Here is a 20,706-nt window from a genome sequence, read left to right as displayed (position 1 = left end):
GAATCTTGAGCTGCAGCAAGAACATGTGTGATTAGAAATTTACCAAGAAAACATGTTACTATTTCTTGTAAGACTTTTTTATTAATTGATGGAACATCATTATTTATGAAATGCAGTTAACACAAATCCTGAATGCCAGAACAAGGATTTCCTCATGGTGCACATTATTTTCTGAAGTCCTAATTAGAAACTTTGAAATGAAGTAGAAGATTAAAAAACGGATCCCAAATAAATACAGCAAAAGACTCCAAAAATATCACATCTCTTGTGCTTGAGCCAATAATAATGAATACCTATTTATTTTTTCAAATTAAAAATAGTTTCATTGGGGCCTTATAATAAATAGAGAGTAAATTCTTTAAAATAACTTTTTTTTTTGGTTTTGGTTTTGGGCCACACCTAGCGACTCTCAGGGGTTACTCCTAGCTATGCACTCAGAAATCGCTCCTGGCTTGGGGGGGGGGGGGGGGAGAGGTATCTAACTGCAGTCCGTCTTATGTCAGCCGAGTGCCAGGCAAACTCCCTACCACTTGTACCACTGCTCCAGCCCCTAAAATAACCATTTTTTAGAAAATAATTTCCTAAATAATTTTGACCAGATTAATCAGTTATTTTTTTCAGAGTCTACTTCCAACTCCCTGATTATATCTCTCAATAAACATGGGCATCTCCTCAAAAACTAAATTTCTTGTCTTATTCCATCTTCACTTGTTCCACCATTTTTTCCTCTACCATTTATCATTTTCAAGGAGCTAATTGACTTCTCCCTTTCCTAGACTACCTGATTATAAAACAAATGTGTTACAACTTTTCAAAAAACAACTTGGCCACACTGAATAGCTCTGTGCTCAGGGATCACTCTTGTTGGACTCTAGTAACCATATATGGTATTAGAGTTTGAAACCAGGTTGGCCACATTCAAGGCAGTGCCCTACATACTAAACTATGGCTCAGATGAAATCTTGTTTCTTAAATTCACAAATCATGCTTCATTTATTCATTCCAACAAGAGTATTAAGCACCTATTATGACCTAATAAGAGTTCACAATTCCGAGTGGAAAGAAAAAAGAAAATATGTTAATGAATGAATGTTCAACAGCATAAGTGGTCTCATAGCTGTAATTCTGGAGAAATTTATAAAATGCAATCACTTAATAATACCACTATTCACTTTAAAATCTTCATAATTGCTTCATTATCACCTTTAAAATGTAAGTATTTTAATCTCATAAAATCCCTGTACTTTAGGTATTCGAGCTAACTATCCATATTACCCTTCATTTCTCATCCTTGTCCACCCTCATATGCTTTGGTCATCTTAAATTACCTTAAACTCCATGCTGATCAAGTCATGCTCACTTCCCAGATTGAGATATATTTTCTACAATAAATGCGATCCCTTCTCCTAGGCTAGAATATAAGGGCTTCTACTGTATTCTTAAAGTACCAAACAGCATCTTCTTCCTAGCTCTATAGATACTATGTCAGGGATGGCGAACACGCGGCTCTCGAGCCGCATGCGGCTCCCTGCCAAAATGAATGCGGCTCTTTGCCTCTTCATTATATTGTATACTGTGGCTCTTTGTCAAATTTGGATTTTGTTCTGCTGCTTCTGAGGAGGGACCTCTAAGGAGAGATCTCAGAGCGCGTCCCGTCTCCCATCCCTCGGAAACAGCTGCATGGGCCAGCAAGAGGGGAGACCCGTGTGTCACATGTTGGGTCACATCTTGCCTTTAGTTCTTAGTGTGGAGGACGCAGCACACCCTCACCATCACTGTAAGATTTTGACCCTCACTCAAAATGGCAAAATGCAATATGTGTTTAATATTATTGTTAAAATTATTGTTAAATTATTGTTAAAATTAGATGCTTTTGTGTGAGTGTTTGTCTGTTTTGGCAGGTCACTGCGTGGTGTGGCTCTCTGACTCTCACAGTTTAAAAAATTTGGCTCTTTGTGTCGAACTTGTTCGCCACCCCCTATACTGTGTGATATTGGTCTCCATCTGCCCTCTTTCCTTTTACTTGGAGTATCTTGAAAGCAGGAATAATTTTTTGTATTTAATCTCCCTATTATCAGACCTCTAGCAATTCTCAGTGACCAGATGTTTATTGAGTTAATTTTTTTTTTTGATTCTTGGGCCACATCCTGTGGCAGCTCTCAGAGGTTATTTCTGGCTCTTTACTCAGAAATTGCTCCTGGCAGGCTTGGGGGACCATATGAGATACCAGGGATTAAACCCTGGTCCATTCCAGGTTGGCAGTCTGCAAGTCAAACACCCTATCACAGTGCTATCACTCCAGCCCCTAATGAATTAAGTTTTAAAGACCAAAAATAATAAAGAAAACTTACTACATCTAGATCTGAATGGAGAGAGTCTTGTATTACATATCAACCTGGCATTGTGATTAAACTAGTGGGATTCATAAATAATCTGGTATCATCTATTCTTCTGTACATTCTTCTCCTTTGTTGAATGATAAAGTGTATTGCACCCCTATGTAAGATTAAAGACAGTCCCTGCAGGAAAAAATAACGTCAGTAAATTCTGTAAATTTTTATGATCTCTCCTCTGACATGGAAAGCTCCCCTAATCCTAAGTGACATTTGTATAAAAAACAGAATAAAGGATCTCTTACATTAATGGGCAATATGTAACCTCTTGAACCATCACTTTCCAGTCTCTATGACTAATAAATTAAAACATTTAGTAGACTTAATTCTCCGCATAGTCTTTTGAGAAGATAAATAAATCATCTTGGGTCTCAGTTCTCTGTAGTGGCATTGACCTAATGATCCTGTCTTCTGCTATGCCATACGTATTAAAGAAGATAATAGGACTTGGGACTTTGTAGACTAAATAAGAAGTTAATATAAGTGGTTCTCTTCTCTTCCTTTAATTTCATGGGTAAGCTTTCCTGATATTTACTCAAAACTCGGAGACACTAACTACAAAGGTCCCAGAATTGGATAAATACAAACTCTCCTCTCCCTTCCTCTTTCTCCTCTCTCTCTTTCTTTCCTCTCTCTTTTCTCAATCCTCTCTTATTCTCTCCTCTCTCTCTCTCTCTTCTCTATCTCTATCTCTCTCAAGCTACCAGGCCACTTTTCAGGCATAGACCTGCCCATTTGACTTTATTAGGATGTGTCGGAGAAGAGAAATTTGACTAAATGTAAAGTAAGAATGTTTTCTCACCCACTTACATCAACCATTGATGATCACTTTGTCGGGTTTGATAAAAGTTGTAAAATTATCCTTCTCTTTTTCAGTTATATTGAGAAATAACTGATATAAATTAGTGTATACACTTAACTGCATTCTAAAATTCCTGATACTCTCATATGCAGGATATAAAGAAACATATTGATGGAATAGCAAATGCCTAAAAACAATGAAAACAAAGAACATGAGAACTGGTGTTCAGTTGGAAACATGCCACTTGAGGAATCTAGAGGATAAGACATGAAGTGGAAAGACTACGATGGATAAATGCTTTCAACCAGGAGGAGGAGGAGATGCTGAAAGGTAGTAAAGAATATGTATGAAATCCTATCAGCAACAGTACTGCAAACTATAGTGCAAAGACTTTAAAAGAGTCTTGCAAAAGTAGAAAGGTGGGTGGGAGTCAAGGGGGGGGGTTGGTAAAATTAAATAAATAAAATCCCTGATAATCTTCTTCACAACTCTGATCCTTTTCCAGACAGTATTAATGCTAATGGAAGTTCCATTCCCTCTGAAGATCATCAAATCTTCCTGGGACACAATTAAATGAGATTCAAACACAGTCAGGAGCTAGTACTCATTCTATTCATTCTCATATAATCAGATCTTGGGTATTAGCAGCTAAAGCAGCAGCAGATGGCATAAGCTTGGTCCCTGTTATTATAGAATGCAGGGTATTCATTTTGTAGAGGAATTTGCTGAAGGTCATGTATAAGCATAAAGGAAGTAACCAACCTGGACCAGAAGGTAGAGTAGAAAATGCTATAAATCCATTGCCAAAGATGCTTAAAAAACCCGATCAGTACCATGGCTTCTCAGTCTCACTCAGACACTAAATTCTCATATGCTCCTCTAGTTCCAGCCAGGCTGTTACCCATGACTGAAAGCCCCTCAACACTGCTCACCATGTTTCTCCCTTAAAACCCCCATTTTCTCTACCCTTATCCCAGGTCTCCTTACCTTGGATCCTCTTACTTCAAGTTTTTGTTTTGCTTTGGTTTGTTTTTTTGGTTTGGTTTTTTGGTTGGTTTTTGTTTGGTTGGTTGGTTTTGGTTTTTGGGCCACACCAGGTGACACTCAGGGACTACTCCTGCCTATGAGCTCAGAAATCACTCCTAGCTGGGTGTACCATATGGGACACCAGGGGGGTTAAACCGCAGTACATCCTAGGTCAGCTGCGTGCAAGGCAAACGCCCTACCGCTGCACTGCTGCTCTGGCTCCTTATTTCAAGTTTTTCATATCTTTTTCTAGGTTTGCACTGAAAAAAAAATCCTAACAAATCGTTTATTATGTTCACAAAATGAATCACCCTAGCCATTACTCAAGCTTCCACCTCCTAACCCTGATGCTGACCATGAGAAACAAAGAAAAACAAAGAAGTTACAGAAGGTCTTTGACAGAAGACGGTGTCATAGACCTTCACTGTAGGTCCATGACATGAAAATGTTTTGGTTTTGTTTTTTTTTATAAAAAGCTTAATAGCTTTAGGGGAAAAATATAAGAAAATTCTGCATGATCCATCTTCTCAGGTTTCTATGAAATAAAATGGGCTAGCCAATGGAAGGTAAACTTCTGCAAAAGTAAATTTATCACAATTCAAAGTGAGTCAGGAACTCATTACTATGAACTGAGGCTTGCAGTCTGTTTGGGGCTCACTCTTTAAGTCTGTGTGTTCTCCATTGAACATGTATCTCACTTGCTTGACTCTATTGCTTGCTTTTTCTACTCTGAAGAAGCTTGTTCTTTCTTGAATGTGAACTTCCTCACTTTCTTCTCTTTTTATTCAATTAAAACTATCTTGCTTTGTGGCTGGAGAAATAGTACAGTGGGTAGCATTTTCGCATTGCACACAGCCTACCTGGTTCCATTCCTAGCATCCCATTCACCAGCCCAAACACATCAGAAGTACTGCCTAAATGCAGATCCAGGAAGTAACCACTGAGCTTTGCCAGATGTGGCTAAAAAAAAATTAAAACTATTTTTTTTTGGATTTTGGGTCACACCGAGCGTGCCCAAGGGTTACTCCTGGCTGTCTGATCAGATATAGCTCCTGGCAGGCACAGGGGACCATATGGGACACCGGGATTCGAACCAACCACCTTTGGTCCTGGATCGGCTGCTTTCAAGGCAAACGCCACTGTGCTATCTCTCAGGGCCCCAAAACTATTTTTCTTTACTTAAAAATAAAACTCAGTTTACACCAACTCCTCCATCAGCCCATTTGAGCTCTCTTTCATGACATTTAAAATAGGGGAACCAAGTACTAAAGTCTGGCTATCCTCTGATGGTGTTGAAAATTTCAAAAAATTAAGTAAATGGACAGAGTATAGACAATATAAAAACCTAAGGACAAAAAGTAAGGTGTTAGTTATCTTTTCTTTTCTTAAAAAATGTTATTGGTTTGGGGGGGGCTCTGTAAAAAAATGTTATTGGTTTTTTCTAAATTTTACTAATATCAACTATGATATTTGGGAAGACCTTTGAAAACTTACAAAAGAGAACATAGCATTATTACAAAGAATTACATGTGTTATTTTATTGTCTTTTTACATATGGAACAATAAAAAATTTGAATTTAACAGCAAAAATACCAACAATAAAAGGAAAACATACTGGTTCATTAAAATTTCAAGTTAAAACATTTGAATCAAGTACTGTTTATTCTTTGCTTGGACACTTAAGAAAAAAAGATTGAAATTTTTTGAAAGATCAAGTGAAATGTTGGATTCTATCTCTAAGAGCTGTGTCTAACATGTCCTATATTGAAATTGCTATAAACAACTAACTCACCAAAAGCTGGTCCTGAGTCCCTCTGCCTTCTGAAGTCAGAATAAAATTAAGTTAAACCTGGCCAGAGAGAGAGATGGAGACCCCATCCCTTAGATGCTTCCTGCTCTAAAATCTTGGTGTCTGTTCTTCTGGGTGAAATCAAGGAGTAGCTGACCCAACCAAATTGGGAACATCTCAATTGCATTGTCCCCCTTGGCCTGGAAACTGGGACAAATTGAAGGCTTCTTCATTGAGTGTCTGAATGAGCCAGTCATCCTTGAAAGAGACCAACTCCGTCTTCCCAAGTTCTAAGAAGTTGGCACTAGACCAGAATCATAAACATCATATTCCTGTGAGACCTTCTCTCAAAGGCCAGCAAGTCTTAAGTGTGTGGCCAAGGGCCAGAATACAAAAATATCTGGACACTTTGAGAGTATAACTTTAGGGAGGGGAATGTTACCAATAAAAATTGATGGCTTGGGGAATAAGCAGGAAATAAATTCACCTTGCATCCAACTGCACTGGCCGCAACCCTGGTTCTAACCTATGATACCATATATTGTCTCCAAAGCACCACCAAGTGTCACTCCTGAGCATAGAACCAGTAGAGCCACTAAACACCACTGGGTATGAACTGAAAACTATTCCCCTCAGCAATAGATGATAGATAGATAGATAGATAGATAGATAGATAGATAGATAGATAGATAGATAGATGATAGATAGATTGATGATAGATAGATAGATAGATAGATAGATAGATAGATAGATAGATAGATAGATAGATAGATAGATAGATAGATAGATAGATAGATAGATAGATAGATACAGATGATAGGTAGATAGATAGATGATAGATAGATAGATAGATAGATAGATAGATAGATAGATAGATAGATAGATAGATAGATAGATAGATAGATAGATAGAGAGAGATAGATAGAGAGATAGAGAGATAGAGAGATAGATAGATAGATAGATAGATAGATAGATAGATAGATAGATAGATAGATAGATAGATAGATAGATAGATAGATAGATAGATAGATAGATAGATGATAGATAGATGATAGATAGATAGATAGATAGATAGATAGATAGATAGATAGATAGATAGATAGATAGATGATTGATAGATAGATAGATAGATGATTTATAGATAGATAGATAGATAGATAGATAGATAGATAGATAGATAGATAGATAGATAGATAGATAGATAGATAGATGATAGAGAGATAGATGATAGATAGAGATAGATAGATGATAGATAATAGATAGATAGATAGATAGATAGATAGATAGATAGATAGATAGATAGATAGATAGATAGATAGATAGATAGATAGATAGATGAATAACATAAAGGTAACATCAACCCACAATTGGCCTGACTCTCATTCCTAGGACACTTAGTAACAATTTCAGTTTCTTACCAGAAGTTAAACCATGTTATACTGTGTTTTCTTTAGAGTCTGGTACTAGACTTAATAACCTTAATCAACCCAGTTAATTCCATTATATCACGTCTAACAAAAATTTTCTGCAACAAACATTCCTGTCTGATGACAGAAACATTCCTTGTTAACCAAGAGTCATCTCAAGGAGAAATAGTGTCTGATTGAATCAAAAAAGATATCACTCACTGCTGATGAGAATGCTGTCTTGTCCAGCCTTTATGGAAAACATTATGGAGTTTCCTCAAAAAAACTAGAAATTGAGCTCTCATATGAACCAGCTATATGACTCCTAGGAATATACCCTAGGAACACAAAATACACAATTCAAAATCCCTTCTTCACACCAATATTCATTGCAGCGCTATTTACAATAGCCGGACTCTGGAAACAACCAACATGCCCTTCAACAGATGAATAGCTAAAGAAATTGTGGTACATATACACAACGGAATACTATGCAGCCTTCAGGACAGATGAAGTCATGAAATTTTCCTATGCATGATGTACATGTAATCTATTATGCTGAGTGAAATAAATCAGAGGGAGAGAGATAACACAGAATAGTCTCACTGATCTATGGGTTTTAAGAAAAATTAAGGACATTATGGTAATAATACCTAGAGACAACAGAGATGAGTGCTGAAAGGACTGGATCACAACATGAAACTCACCACAAAGAGTAGTGATGCAGTTTGGGAAATAACTACACTAACAACTATCATGACAATCTTAATGAGTAAGAGAAGTAGAATGCCTGTTTCAAATACAGGCAGGGATTGTGGGAGGAGGGAGTGGGGTGGCATTGGTGGCGGGAATGTTACACTGGTGAAGGGGGGTGTTCTTTTTGTGACTGAAATCCAACTATAGTCATGCTTGTGATATGGTGTTTATATAAAGATATTTTTTAAAAATGAATAAAATAAAAAGATAATCACCTTCTTTTGTATCTAGATAGAGACCTTGGTCTATCCAATAAAAAAAAATGAAAGGAAAATTTGGCTTGTGAGTTTCAAGAAAATACTTGCCCAATTAAAAAACAGGTTCCCCTTTGTTTGCTGAATTTATCATACCTACAGCAGATAAAGGCAACCTACAACCATGAGGGAAACACCTAGATAAGTGAAGAAGAGGAGCTGGAGCAATGGCACAGCAGTAGGGCATTTTTCTTGCACATGGCTGACCCAGGATGGACCTGGGTTCAATCCCCGGAGTCCCATATAGTCCCCCAAGCCAGGAGTGATTTCTGAGAGCAGAGCCAGGAGAAACCTATGAGTGTCACCGGATGTGACCCAAAATCAAAAAAAAAAAGAAAAGAAAAGAAGAAAGAAAGAAAGAAAGAAAGAAAGAAAGAAAGAAAGAAAGAAAGAAAGAAAGAAAGAAAGAAAGAAAGAAAGAAAGAAAGAAAGAAAGAAAGAAAGAAAGAAAGAAAGAAAGAAAGAAAGAAAGAAAGAAAGAAAGAAAGAGAGAGAGAGAAGAAAGAAAGAAAGAGAGAGAGAGAGAAAGAAAGAAAGAAAGAAAGAAAGAAAGAAAGAAAGAAAGAAAGAAAGAAAGAAAGAAAGAAAGGAAGGAAGGAAGGAAGGAAGGAAGGAAGGAAGGAAGGAAGGAAGGAAGGAAGGAAGGAAGGAAGGAAGGAAGGAAGGAAGGAAGGAAGGAAGGAAGGAAGAGAGAGAGAGAGAGAGAAAGAAAGAAAGAAGAGAAAGAAAGAAAGAAAGAAAGAAAGAAAGAAAGAAAGAAAGAAAGAAAGAAAGAAAGAAAGAAAGAAAGAAAGAAAGAAAGAAAGAAAGAAAGAAAGAAAGAAAGAAAGAAAGAAAGAAAGAAAGAAAGAAAGAAAGAAAGAAAGAAAGAAAGAAAGAAAGAAAGAAAGAAAGAAAGAAAGAAAGAAAGAAAGAAAGAAAGAAAGAAAGAAAGAAAGAAAGAAAGAAAGAAAGAAAGAAAGAAAGAAAGAAAGAAAGAAAGAAAGAAAGAAAGAAAGAAAGAAAGAAAGAAAGAAAGAAAGAAAGAAAGAAAGAAAGAAAGAAAGAAAGAAAGAAAGAAAGAAAGAAAGAAAGAAAGAAAGAAAGAAAGAAAGAAAGAAAGAAAGGGAAAAAATGAAGAAAGAAAAAAATGAAGAAGAAAAACCACCTTCAAACAACATCTCCAAATCCTATGCTGAATATCAGGAACCGACCAATTTTCTTTGTCAAGGTTGCACAGTATATACTTCATCTGTGCAATAAAACTTATAGGCTTTGTGAAAATGGGAGTTCAGTAGGAGAAGTGAGTTAGGGGAAGTCACTGTGCCACTGTAATATCAATAGAATTTTGCTGATATATAGTCAGGCTTATCCCTAAATATTATGGTGTGGCAGATCAATAGTAAATTAATAAAATTTATTTTAAAATGTGTTAAAATAGAAGCCAGAGAGATAGCACAGTGGTAAGGCATTTGTCTTGCACATGGCAACACAAGACAGACCCCAGTTCAATTCCAAGTATCCCATATGGTTCCCCGAGCATGTCAGGAGCGATTTCTGAGCACAGATCCAGGGTAAACCCTGAGCACCGCAGGGGGGTGTGACCAAAAAACAATTAATTAATTAATTAATAACGAGTTAAAATAAAAGTAAGCATTTAATCTTTATAATCATATGCTCTCTGACACTACTCAATTATGCCACTATAGTACAAACACATCACACATAGGTCTGGGGGCAGACCAAAATAATTTGAATTTCATCATTAAGTCAATATTGAAAAATATTAGTCTTTGGGGACCAGAGTATATAAATAGTGAGTAAGCCCTTTCCCTAGCATGCTGCCAACCCAAGTTTAATCTCTTGCATCTCATATGGTCCCCCAAGCCAGCTAGGAGTGATTCCTGAGTACAAGGCCAGGAAGGAGTAAGCCCTGAGCACCACCAAGTATCCCAAAAACAAAGAAATATATATATGCAATATATAATATATATTAAGGAATAGATTATATGTAGCATATATTACATAGAATATTTCATTTTTTTATATTTCAGTCATTTAAATATGTAAAAACAAAACAATTCTTAGGCTATGTTTTAGTAAATATAAATATCTGATATTTCAGTGCCCAATAATACTCCATAATTGTAAGAGCTTATAAAATTATTCAGTTTAATATTTAGTTGATTAATATGAATTTTATTGTATTTTACTTTCAGAATATATTTCCATTCTAACAGTACAATGAAGTTACTACTTAGGATTACAAATGCTATAATCATGTTAATGTGTGATAAAGTAGAAAATATTTCCTGGTGTTTTTATAAGTTTATATTAATAAGTAAAATATTTCACATAGAACATGATTCAGTGAATGGTCCAAAGACATATAAAGCATATATGTTTTATATATACTTCAGAACTTGAAAAAGCAAAGCAAAAAGCTCAATTTTCAACATTCTCAAAATTATATATTGCTACAAAATGTCTATCAGTGATACCATGGACTATAAAATTTTAAAGTATAACATAGCAAAATGTAAAGAAGTTAACTTTTGTTCTGTTCATAATTGATGAAAATCTAAATATATATAAGATCAATCTCTTCTTGCTAACTTTTGTAGAGAAAAGTATTTGGGCCACACCCAGCTATGCTCAGACTGTTTTTCCTGGCTCTCTGGAATTACACTTTGGTGGTACTTGGGGGACCATGTAGGATGCTACAGTTCGATGCAGGGTGAGCTGTGTGCAAGGAAAATTCCCTACCTGCTGTATTATCACTCCAGCCCTGCTAATTTATTTTTAAATTTTCATTGTTATTCCATCCCTGAATATACCTTCTTACACCACAAATTCCTCATGGCATTTTTAACCTCAGTATTTCTGAGTGTGTAGATGATGGGGTTCAGCATGGGGGTGATGACTGTGTAGAACACAGCCACCAGTTTGTCCTCAGTGAAGGTGGAGGAGGGCCGCATGTAGAGGAAAATGGCAGGTCCAAAGAACAAGATGACCACCATGATGTGAGAGGCACAGGTGGAGAGGGCTTTGCGCCTCCCTTCAGCAGAGTGGTTTCTCAAGTTGACCAAGATGACAATATAAGAAGTCACCAAGAGGAGGAAGGATAAGACAGAGATTAATCCACTATTGGACAACACAATAATGCCCTCTACAGAAGTATCAGCACAGGCAATCTTGAATAAGGGATGGAGGTCACAGAAGTAGTGGTCAATCACATTGGGACCACAGAAGGGTAACTGAACAGTGACAAAGATTTGCAACATAGAGTGAACCAAACCCCCCAGCCAGGAACCAGCCACCAGAAGGCGACACACAGGTCGGCTCATGATGGTTGTATAATGGAGGGGTTTGCAGATAGCTACATAACGGTCATAAGCCATAACTGTGAGCAGGAGGATCTCAGTAACTCCCAAGACGTGAAAAAAGAATATCTGAGTCAAACAACCCTCCAAAGTGATGGTTTTGATCTTGGCAAGTAAGTCTGTGATGAATTTAGGAACAACCGTGGAAGAGTAACTGATCTCTACCAGTGACAGATAGCTAAGGAAGAAGTACATGGGGGAACTCAGACTCTTACTGCAATAGACTGTCACAACAATAAGGCCGTTGCCCACCACCGTGGCCAAATACACAGGAAGAAACAACACAAAGCACACTTTCTGCACCTCTGGGTCTTGGAAAAGACCGACAATAATTAACTCAGTCACATTATTTTTACTCATCCTAGAATCTGTTCAGATGAGCTGGATGTAAGGCACTGAGAGACCTGCAATAAACAAACACTGATGTCGCATTAATTTGGCTTAAATTAGCATGTTAGACAGAGTGAAACACTTTACAAAATACAAGTATCACAGTATCATTCATTTAACCAACAGGGACTCATTCAGCACCAATTAGAAGTCCAATAACAATTTATATATTAGAAGTTAAATATCAGATACTTTAAAATTTATTTCCTAAGAAATGTTTGCTCAGTGGCACACAAAGTGTAAATCTGAGACTAAGAACTAGGCTTTTTTTTCTTATTCATATTTATTTATTATTATAATAATGTTCATGTTCTTGGCCCATCTCTTCCATCTGAAGCCCTTTCCTTTCCTTGGTAACCTCAATTCTTTTTTTTTAATATTTATTGTAACTAAAATGCATTACACAGAATTATTATGGTACATAGTGACAATGAATGAAGGGCATTTCCACCACCAATGTTGTCCTCTCTCCACTCCTGTTCCCAACATGTCTCCCATATCTCCTTCCTTTACCCCCTCCCAGAATACTAGTGTAACTGGTCTCCACTTTACAGCATGTTGTAGATTGGGTATCTATTCTGTTGTCATTGACTTTGGGTTTGGTGTTCCAGTCTGGTCATTTTTTATTTACACTACATGTTCATATAACTGGTCCTGGTATCATCATTTCCCCCCCTCAATTTATGAGGTTGAATGATTCAAGTTATGCTATTCTGTTGGAGATAAAAAGGTTAAGGAAAAGAGAAGAAAAATTTGGTATCAACTACTAAAAAAAAAGAAAGAAAATCACCAAATAATATCCACAAGAGTGAAAAAGAAAGAAAAAAGTGGAAGAAAAAAGAGAAAGAAAATAATATCAAAAACAAGCAAAAAAAAAGAAAAAAAGAAAAAGGAATGCTGGAGTGGCAGGGTTTGGTGATACCCCACTTTTTTTTTTTTTTTGCATAGGCATAGTATGTATTCGGGAAGGAAGGAAATTCCCGTGGCCTAAGAGATTCAGGGTTTCTCCATTCTTGAAGCATATTGTCATGGGAACAACCACTGGCTCCATACCTTGATAACCTCAATTCTGTTGTCAGTCCAAAGCTGTGTTTCATTCACCATTGTTCATTACCTTGTATTGTTTCTTCATATACCACATATGAGTGGTATTTGTCCTCCCTCTGACTTACTTCACTTAACATAACATCCTCTTGTTCCATCAAACTTAATTAAAAAGGTAAGATTTGATATTTTCTTATAGTTGAGTAGTATTTTTGTGTGTGTTGTGTGTAAGTGTGATTTCTTTATCCACTCATTTGTCATTGGGTATTTATAAATAGGATATCTTACTTTCATTCAGTTTTTTTTTCCAAATCATTACAAGTGACTATATTTTAATGTCATTGAAGTTCATAACCTACATTCTCACTATTTTTTGTATTTATTGTATTATTATATCTCTGTTTCATCATGATACATTCCTGTTCATAAAGTTTTTCTTTATTTTATCTTTGCCTCAGAAAATATCATCTTTTGAGGGCTGGAGCGGTAGTGCAAGTGGTAAGATGTTTGCCTTGCACACGCTAACCTATGACAGACTGTGGTTCAATCCCCCGGCATCCCATATAGTGCCCAAACCAGGAGTGATTTCTGAGCTCATAGCCAGGAGTAATCCCTGAGTGTCACTAGGTGTGGCCCAAAAAGAAAAAAAATGTGGGTGGGTGGGAGGGAGGGAGGGAGGGAGGGAGAGAGGGAGGAAGGAAGGAAGGAAGGAAGGAAGGAAGGAAGAAAGGAAGGAAGGAAGGAAGGAAGGAAGGAAGGAAGGAAGGAAGGAAGGAAGGAAGGAAGGAAGGAAGGAAGGAAGGAAGGAAGGAAGGAAGGAGGAGGGAGGGAGGGAAGGAGGGAGGGAGGGAAGGAGGGAGGGAGGGAGGGAAGGAGGAAGGAAGGAAGGGAGGAAGGAAGGAAGGGAGGAAGGAAGGAAGGGAGGAAGGAAGGAAGGAAGGGAGGAAGGACGGAAGGAAGGAAGGAAGGAAGGAAGGAAGGAAGGAAGGAAGGAAGGAAGGAAGGAAGGAAGGAAGGAAGGAAGGAAGGAAGGAAGGAAGGAAGGAAGGAAGGAAGGAGGAAGGAAGGAAGGAGAGGAAGGAAGGAGGGAGGGAAGGAAGGAGGGAGGGAAGGAAGGAGGGAAGGGAAGGGAAGGGAAGGGAAGAAAAGGGAGGGAAGGGAAGGGAGGGAAGAAAAGGGAGGGAAGGGAAGGGAGGGAAGGGAAGGGAGGGAAGAAAAGAGAGGGAAGGGAAGGGAAGGGAGGGAAGGGAAGGGAAGGGAGGGAAAAAAGGAAAGGGAAGGGAGGGAAGGAAGGAAAGGGAAGGAAGAAAGGAAAAGGAAGAAAGGAAAGGAAGGAAGGAAGGAAGGAAGGAAGGAAGGAAGGAAGGAAGGAAGGAAGGAAGGAAGGAAGGAAGGAAGGAAGGAAGGAAGGAAGGAAGGAAGGAAGGAAGGAAAATTATCTTTCACTATTAATTATTCTCTTCTTAAAGAAGTATTTGTACTATTTACCCTGTTCAACCAGTATCCAATTTACTTGGTCATATTTCTTTCACTAGTCATGCATATTATATATAATTATATGGATAATTATATTTATCTACTAATATTTAAACAATCTGAAGAGATTATTAATTTACCTCCATCATTTTACTTTTTTTACCTTTTACCTTTACCTTTTACCTTTTACCCTACTGCTCAAACTCCTGAGAAATTCTCAAATCAAAGAAACTTGGATCAACTACTGCCTAAGTACCATACCAACTTGTCCTGGCATATCCACTACTATCAAACTAATGAAATTTTCTAGTTGAGTTCATCTTTTCAGGATAAAGTTCTGTCTATGCCAACCAGTGACCAGATTCTGACCAAAGAAAAATGAGTCTACTATCACAACCACACATATGAACCATCAAAAAGTTAAAACTTCTTGGGGCCAGAGAGATAGCACAGCAGCGTTTGCCTTGCAAGCAACCAGCCCAACACCTAGGGTGGTTGGTTCGAATCCCGGTGTCCCATATGGTCCCCTGTGCCTGCCAGGAGCTATTTCTGAGCAGATAACCAGGAGTAACCCCTGAGCGCCGCCAGGTGTGGCCCAAAAACAAAAACAAAAAGTTAAAACTTCTTGGGGCTGGAGCAGTGGTGCAGCAGCAGAGCATTTGCCTTGAATGCAGATGATCTAGGATGGACTGCGGTTTGATCCCCCGGCCTCCCATATGGTCACCCAAGTCAGGAGCAATTTCTGAGCTCAGAGCCAGGAACAACCCCTGAGCGTCCCCAGGTGTGGCCCAAAAACAAAAAAAAAAAAAAATTAAAACTTCTTTTCAAGAAAACAGTAACATGTTTTTACCCGAATATGTCTGTTTTAAAGATGGCTAGCAAAAATAGGAGCTCACACTCCTTTTAAAGAAAACTTACCAGTATGCAAAAGAATGGAAACTAAGTGCTGTGACCATGATTTTCTTAATTATTCTGCCATCCCTAGGCAAGGAAAAACCTTTTCTCTTCCAAGGTCTAATAATTTTTAAACTATATTCCTGGCTGATCTCTCTCTTTAAGATATAGACAACTTCTGGGGCTGGAGAGATAGCATGGAGGTAAAGCATTTGCCTTGCATGAGAAAGGTCGGTGGTTCAAATTCCAGCATCCCATCTAGTCCCCTGAGCCTATCAGGAGCAATTTCTGAGCGTAGAGCCAGGAGGAACCCCTGAGCGCTGCCGGGTGTGATTCAAAAACAAAAAAAAACAAAAACAAAAACAAAAAATATATATATATACAACTTCAAAACTCAACAAATTAATTACCTGGATCACATTAAAATCTTAGGTATTATGACCGAATACCTAAGGCAAAGACCTTATAACATAGATACCATACCATAGTTAGGGGTCCTCAAACTTTTTAAACAGGGGGCCAGTTCACTGTTCTTCAGACTGTTGGAGGGCCAGATTATAGTAAAAACAAAAATTATGAACAAATTTCTATGCACACTGCATATATCTTATTTAGAAGTGAAGAAACAAAATGGGAATAAATACAATATGGCCCACAGGCCGTAGTTTGAAGACCCCTACATGGTGCCATAAAACCTTATACCATTTAATACCTTATAACATATAATATTATATATCATTATAACTCTATAATATACCATTATATATACACTATTATATACCATTTTGGTATAATATTATTATAATATACCATATATATTATTATATACCATATAATACCATTATAATACCTTATACCATAGATACCTTATACTGTAAAAACCATAGAAAAGGACCTTGTTAACACTGTCACACTCCACTTGTGCCATCAATGTCATAGTTAATCTATGCTTCTCTTTCTTTTCCCATTTCTAAACTGTTGCCACATCCACTCATCCATGTAACCATTGAGTCCTATCTTCTCCATTATCTTTACCATCTCTTCTCATGCACATCATCTGACACCCGTATTACCAAATACTTAATCTCCAAATGTTCCACTACCTCCATCCTGTCCACTCCAGTTGGAAAATTGTTTCCTAGGACCTTCTGTTCTCACATTTTCCACTGCTTGAGAATATCTGAGAAACCCCTAAAGGCCTCTGCTCACTGTGAATCTTTTTCAGTCTGAACTATCTCAATAAGCTGCCTCTTACCCAGTGATTTTCAACTCATCTCTTTTCCAGCCCAGCCCACAGACTCTCCTGTTTCCTCTCATTGCTAGTTTCCCTTCACAGAATGACACTTTTCATGTCTCTTTTAATCCTGCCCTTCTTCCAATTCTAATTTTGGTTGGCTTGTTCAATTAAACTTGCCTTAAACACTCCAATCTATTGTAACTTCCTATTGGAGAAGAAAATAATTGAGAAACTAACATTAAATTTTTTATGTTACTTCTCTATCTAATATCATTGACCACAGTATAAACTATAACTGTTAGAACACTGTTAGAACAGTGGTCATTGCTGATCCTTACACCTTTTATCATTCCCCAGATAAACATATGTTTTTACTAACCCAATGAGGCTTTACTTACTTCTTTATGCATAGTACATATTCTTCCTAGATTACATGAGAAACTATAAAAAAGATAGATGTACCTTACTTCTTTTATAGAAAGTTACAGATGTTTTATGATCATAATTTTAGTCCATATATTCTACTGAGATATATAATAATATTCAAAATTATTTTATTTTTTAAATATTATCATTCATTATATATAATTTAACCATTTTAGCTATTATTTCATTATAATATGCTATACATACTATAAAACACTCAATACATTTTAAATATCACACAGATCAATGACATGGGCATTATTATATTTTATTATTATTATTGCCACTATTTATAGGAACAAGAAAACAGATAAATTAACTGGGCAGAGGTTATACAACAATAAAACAAGAATTTTTATTGAAGCAGCCTAGTCATAGATTTTGTATTCTTTAAGCATAACTCTACGCAAAGACTTAGTATAAACCACTTAAATAGAGTTAAAATTAAATATTATCTTTTCTTAGAATGATAATTATTTTTTATAAAAGCATGTCTTTCACCTGAGCACATCTTTTTATCAATTAAAGATATAGAGAGACACATAATATAGTAATCTGAACACTCAGATAAGACAATGGTTTAATGCCCAGCCTTACTAGATTTTCATGCCAAAGATGTAGAAACACATGGCCGTTTTGTTTTGTTTTGTTTTGTTTTGTTTTGGGGTCACACCTGGCAGCGCTCAGGGGTTACTCCTGCTCTAGCCTCAGAAATCGCTCCTGGCAGGTTCAGGGACCATATGGGAAGCTGGGATTTGAACCACCGTCCTTCTACATGAAAGGCAAACACCTTAACTCCATGCTGTCTTTCCAGCCCCCACAATGGCCTTTTTAATAAAAGTTACCAACTCCTTCTCTGTCATCTCGGTGTTTTCTGATTATTCCTCTCTCTGTTATCCACCCTTCATCCTGTCTTCATATATGCTCCAACTGATCCGGTAAATAATACTTCCCACAACCTCAGTGATAATACAGATGGTAGGGCGCTTGTCTTGCATGTGGCCAACTCGAGTTCAATCCCTGGTACCACACAGGTCCCCACCAACACCTCCCGAAATAAGCCCTTAGCATCACTAAGGTGGCTCAAAAGACAGAAACAAAACAAGACATGCTTCCTCTCTCTCCACAATGATGCTTGAGTGAGAAGTATGAAAAAAAAAAAATAACAAGCATGTAAGAGCCCAAATCAGCACTTGAGCTATTGTAGATTCTACATTAGGGAAACTTTGCATTGTTTAACTGGAATATAATGATAAATACTGAAGATGATCAGAGGTTAAATTTAGAGAATAGTGTTAGTGAGACTGACCCAGATCAGAAATAGACCCTCCACCCAATCATAAGTTCCCACTTTCCAAATGGATTCCAATGTTGCAGAGGACTTAAAAACCACCAAATTTCATGTAAATTAATGTTTTGCAACTAAAAAGCCAATTTAAATCAAATCTTACCACCTCATTTATAAATTAAAACTTGCTGCTCAGAGAGGAACTGACTTGGCCAATCTTGTGACTGCTTAGCAATTCTGCACCTCATTTTCAAACATAGTACCTACCTTCATGTAAAAAAATCTAGTGCCATTTTTTCCTGCCTTCAACAAAGAATCAGCTCAGATGGATCTGAAAGTACTCAAGTGCCTTGTTTATAGATAAAATGATAGTGACTAAGCAAGTTGGGTTCTAAGACACATGTTATATATTTACCACCAGGACATGGGGCTGAATTGAAAGTAGAGTAAATAATGCATTGGTCTTATTGAACACAGCCACCCCATGTTCAATCCTCAGAAACTCATATGGTCCCTTCAGCACCACCAAGAGTAATTTCTGAGTGCAGAGCCAAGAGTAACCCCTGAGAATCACCGGGTATGGTCCAAAAGAAAAAAAAAATAGATATTTACCAAGACATCAAGTCAGAAATCAGTTTTTAACCCAATTCAGATTTGTTTTTCAACACCAAGCTATGTTCTGATGCTGCTGAGTAATAGTTGTTACTGTGATCGCCAATCAACCAATGTTCCTGGGAGCCTTAAAAAATAAAGTAGATAATGACAAAGATGAATCAACAAAAAAATTATAAAAGGGAAAATCAAACCATCTGTATGTATCTTAAGTTTTCGACATATCTAATAAACAAACGATAATTGAAGCTGAAAGTGTGGAGATTTTAAGATCCTTTTATCATATAAGGAGCCTACCTGCCTATTGAAAGTCCAAGGTTGTGATTAAATCCTTACATTCTTGAACTATTTCAAATAAAGCAGGCATAAACTGTAATCAAGGGAACAATCTCCCTGTGGAATTGCTTTCCTCTCAGGGTAATCTTTGTCAATTAAACTATGACTTGAAGAGAGAGTCTAAATCCACTTTAGTCATCTTTTAATGAGAATTTTTTCAAGTTATTTGTTGAACCCTTATGATAATAGAAGACATGGCCCCAAAAAAATTTTTTTAAAAAGTGTGTTTTGTGTAATGTGCTTTGTGTAAATGTGTAAATGTGTTTTGTGTACTCATTTGTGTAATGATTCTCAGAGACAAAATAAAGGAGAACTGGAAGGTCCAGCTCACGACATGAAGCTCACCACAGAGAGTGATGGGTGCAGTCACAGAAATAATTACACTGAGGACCATCAGAACAAAATGTGACTGAATGTGGGAAGTAGAAAGCCTGTCTAGAGTACAGGCCAGTGTGGGGTGGGGAGGAGGTACACTTGGGACATTGGTGATGGGAATTTTGCACTGGAGAAGGGTCTTAATAAATAAATAAACAAATAAATAAATAAATAAATTTTACAACTTATACATAAGGAAAAAAAGAGAAAGATTTTTTCTCCTTACTTATATGCTCTGTGCTTCTGTTGAAGCCTGTTTTCACTTGCAGTTAAAGAAATTGACCTTATGTTATAAGAAGCAAACCTGTAAGAAAAACAAACTACCTGAGTTTTTTAATAGTAAACCTACCTGAAGAATAAATCTTAAGTGGTTATGATTACTCATTAACATTAGGATGTTGCAAGATTAACAGAAGCAGATAAGAAAAAGAAGCATAATTTACAAACAACACTGGCAGAAAGTTAATTTGAGGGGAACAAGGTAATAATTATGGTAGTGACTTATTGAAATAGATTCTAACAGCAGTCTATTTTATAGTCTACATTAATATCATTTTGAAAGCCCTGGAGGGACTAAAGGGAAGAAAGAGGAAACTAATTAATTCATTAATCAATAGAGAACTTGTTGACAGAATCCATCATTGCCATATTTCATAATTTTCAGGCCTAAAAATGATTAATAGGGGGATCGGAGAGATAGCATGGAGTTCTGAGCACCACAAAGAGAGGCCCAAAGATCAAAAAATTAAAATTAAAAATAGTACTTAAATCTGTGTCATGCAGTCCCATTGGACAAATGTTTTGTTTTGTTTTGTTTTGTTTTTTTCAGTCATCAAATCT

The 20,706-nt window shown here is 36.9% G+C and overlaps 1 protein-coding gene across 1 annotated transcript; it reads right to left on the bottom strand.

Annotated features, from left to right (window-relative positions):
* Window positions 1-11,221: 11,221 nt before the first annotated feature.
* Window positions 11,222-12,148, bottom strand: LOC126017799 (olfactory receptor 4B1-like). Its single transcript, XM_049779852.1, has one exon. The coding sequence runs from the start codon at window positions 12,146-12,148 to the stop codon at window positions 11,222-11,224; it is 927 nt and encodes a 308-aa protein (XP_049635809.1).
* Window positions 12,149-20,706: the final 8,558 nt, after the last annotated feature.

This window comes from Suncus etruscus, chromosome 9 (assembly GCF_024139225.1).
Source record: "Suncus etruscus isolate mSunEtr1 chromosome 9, mSunEtr1.pri.cur, whole genome shotgun sequence".
NCBI lineage: Eukaryota > Metazoa > Chordata > Mammalia > Eulipotyphla > Soricidae > Suncus > Suncus etruscus.
The sequence above is the reverse complement of the archived record's forward strand: the minus strand, read 5'-3'. Positions and strand labels throughout refer to the sequence as shown.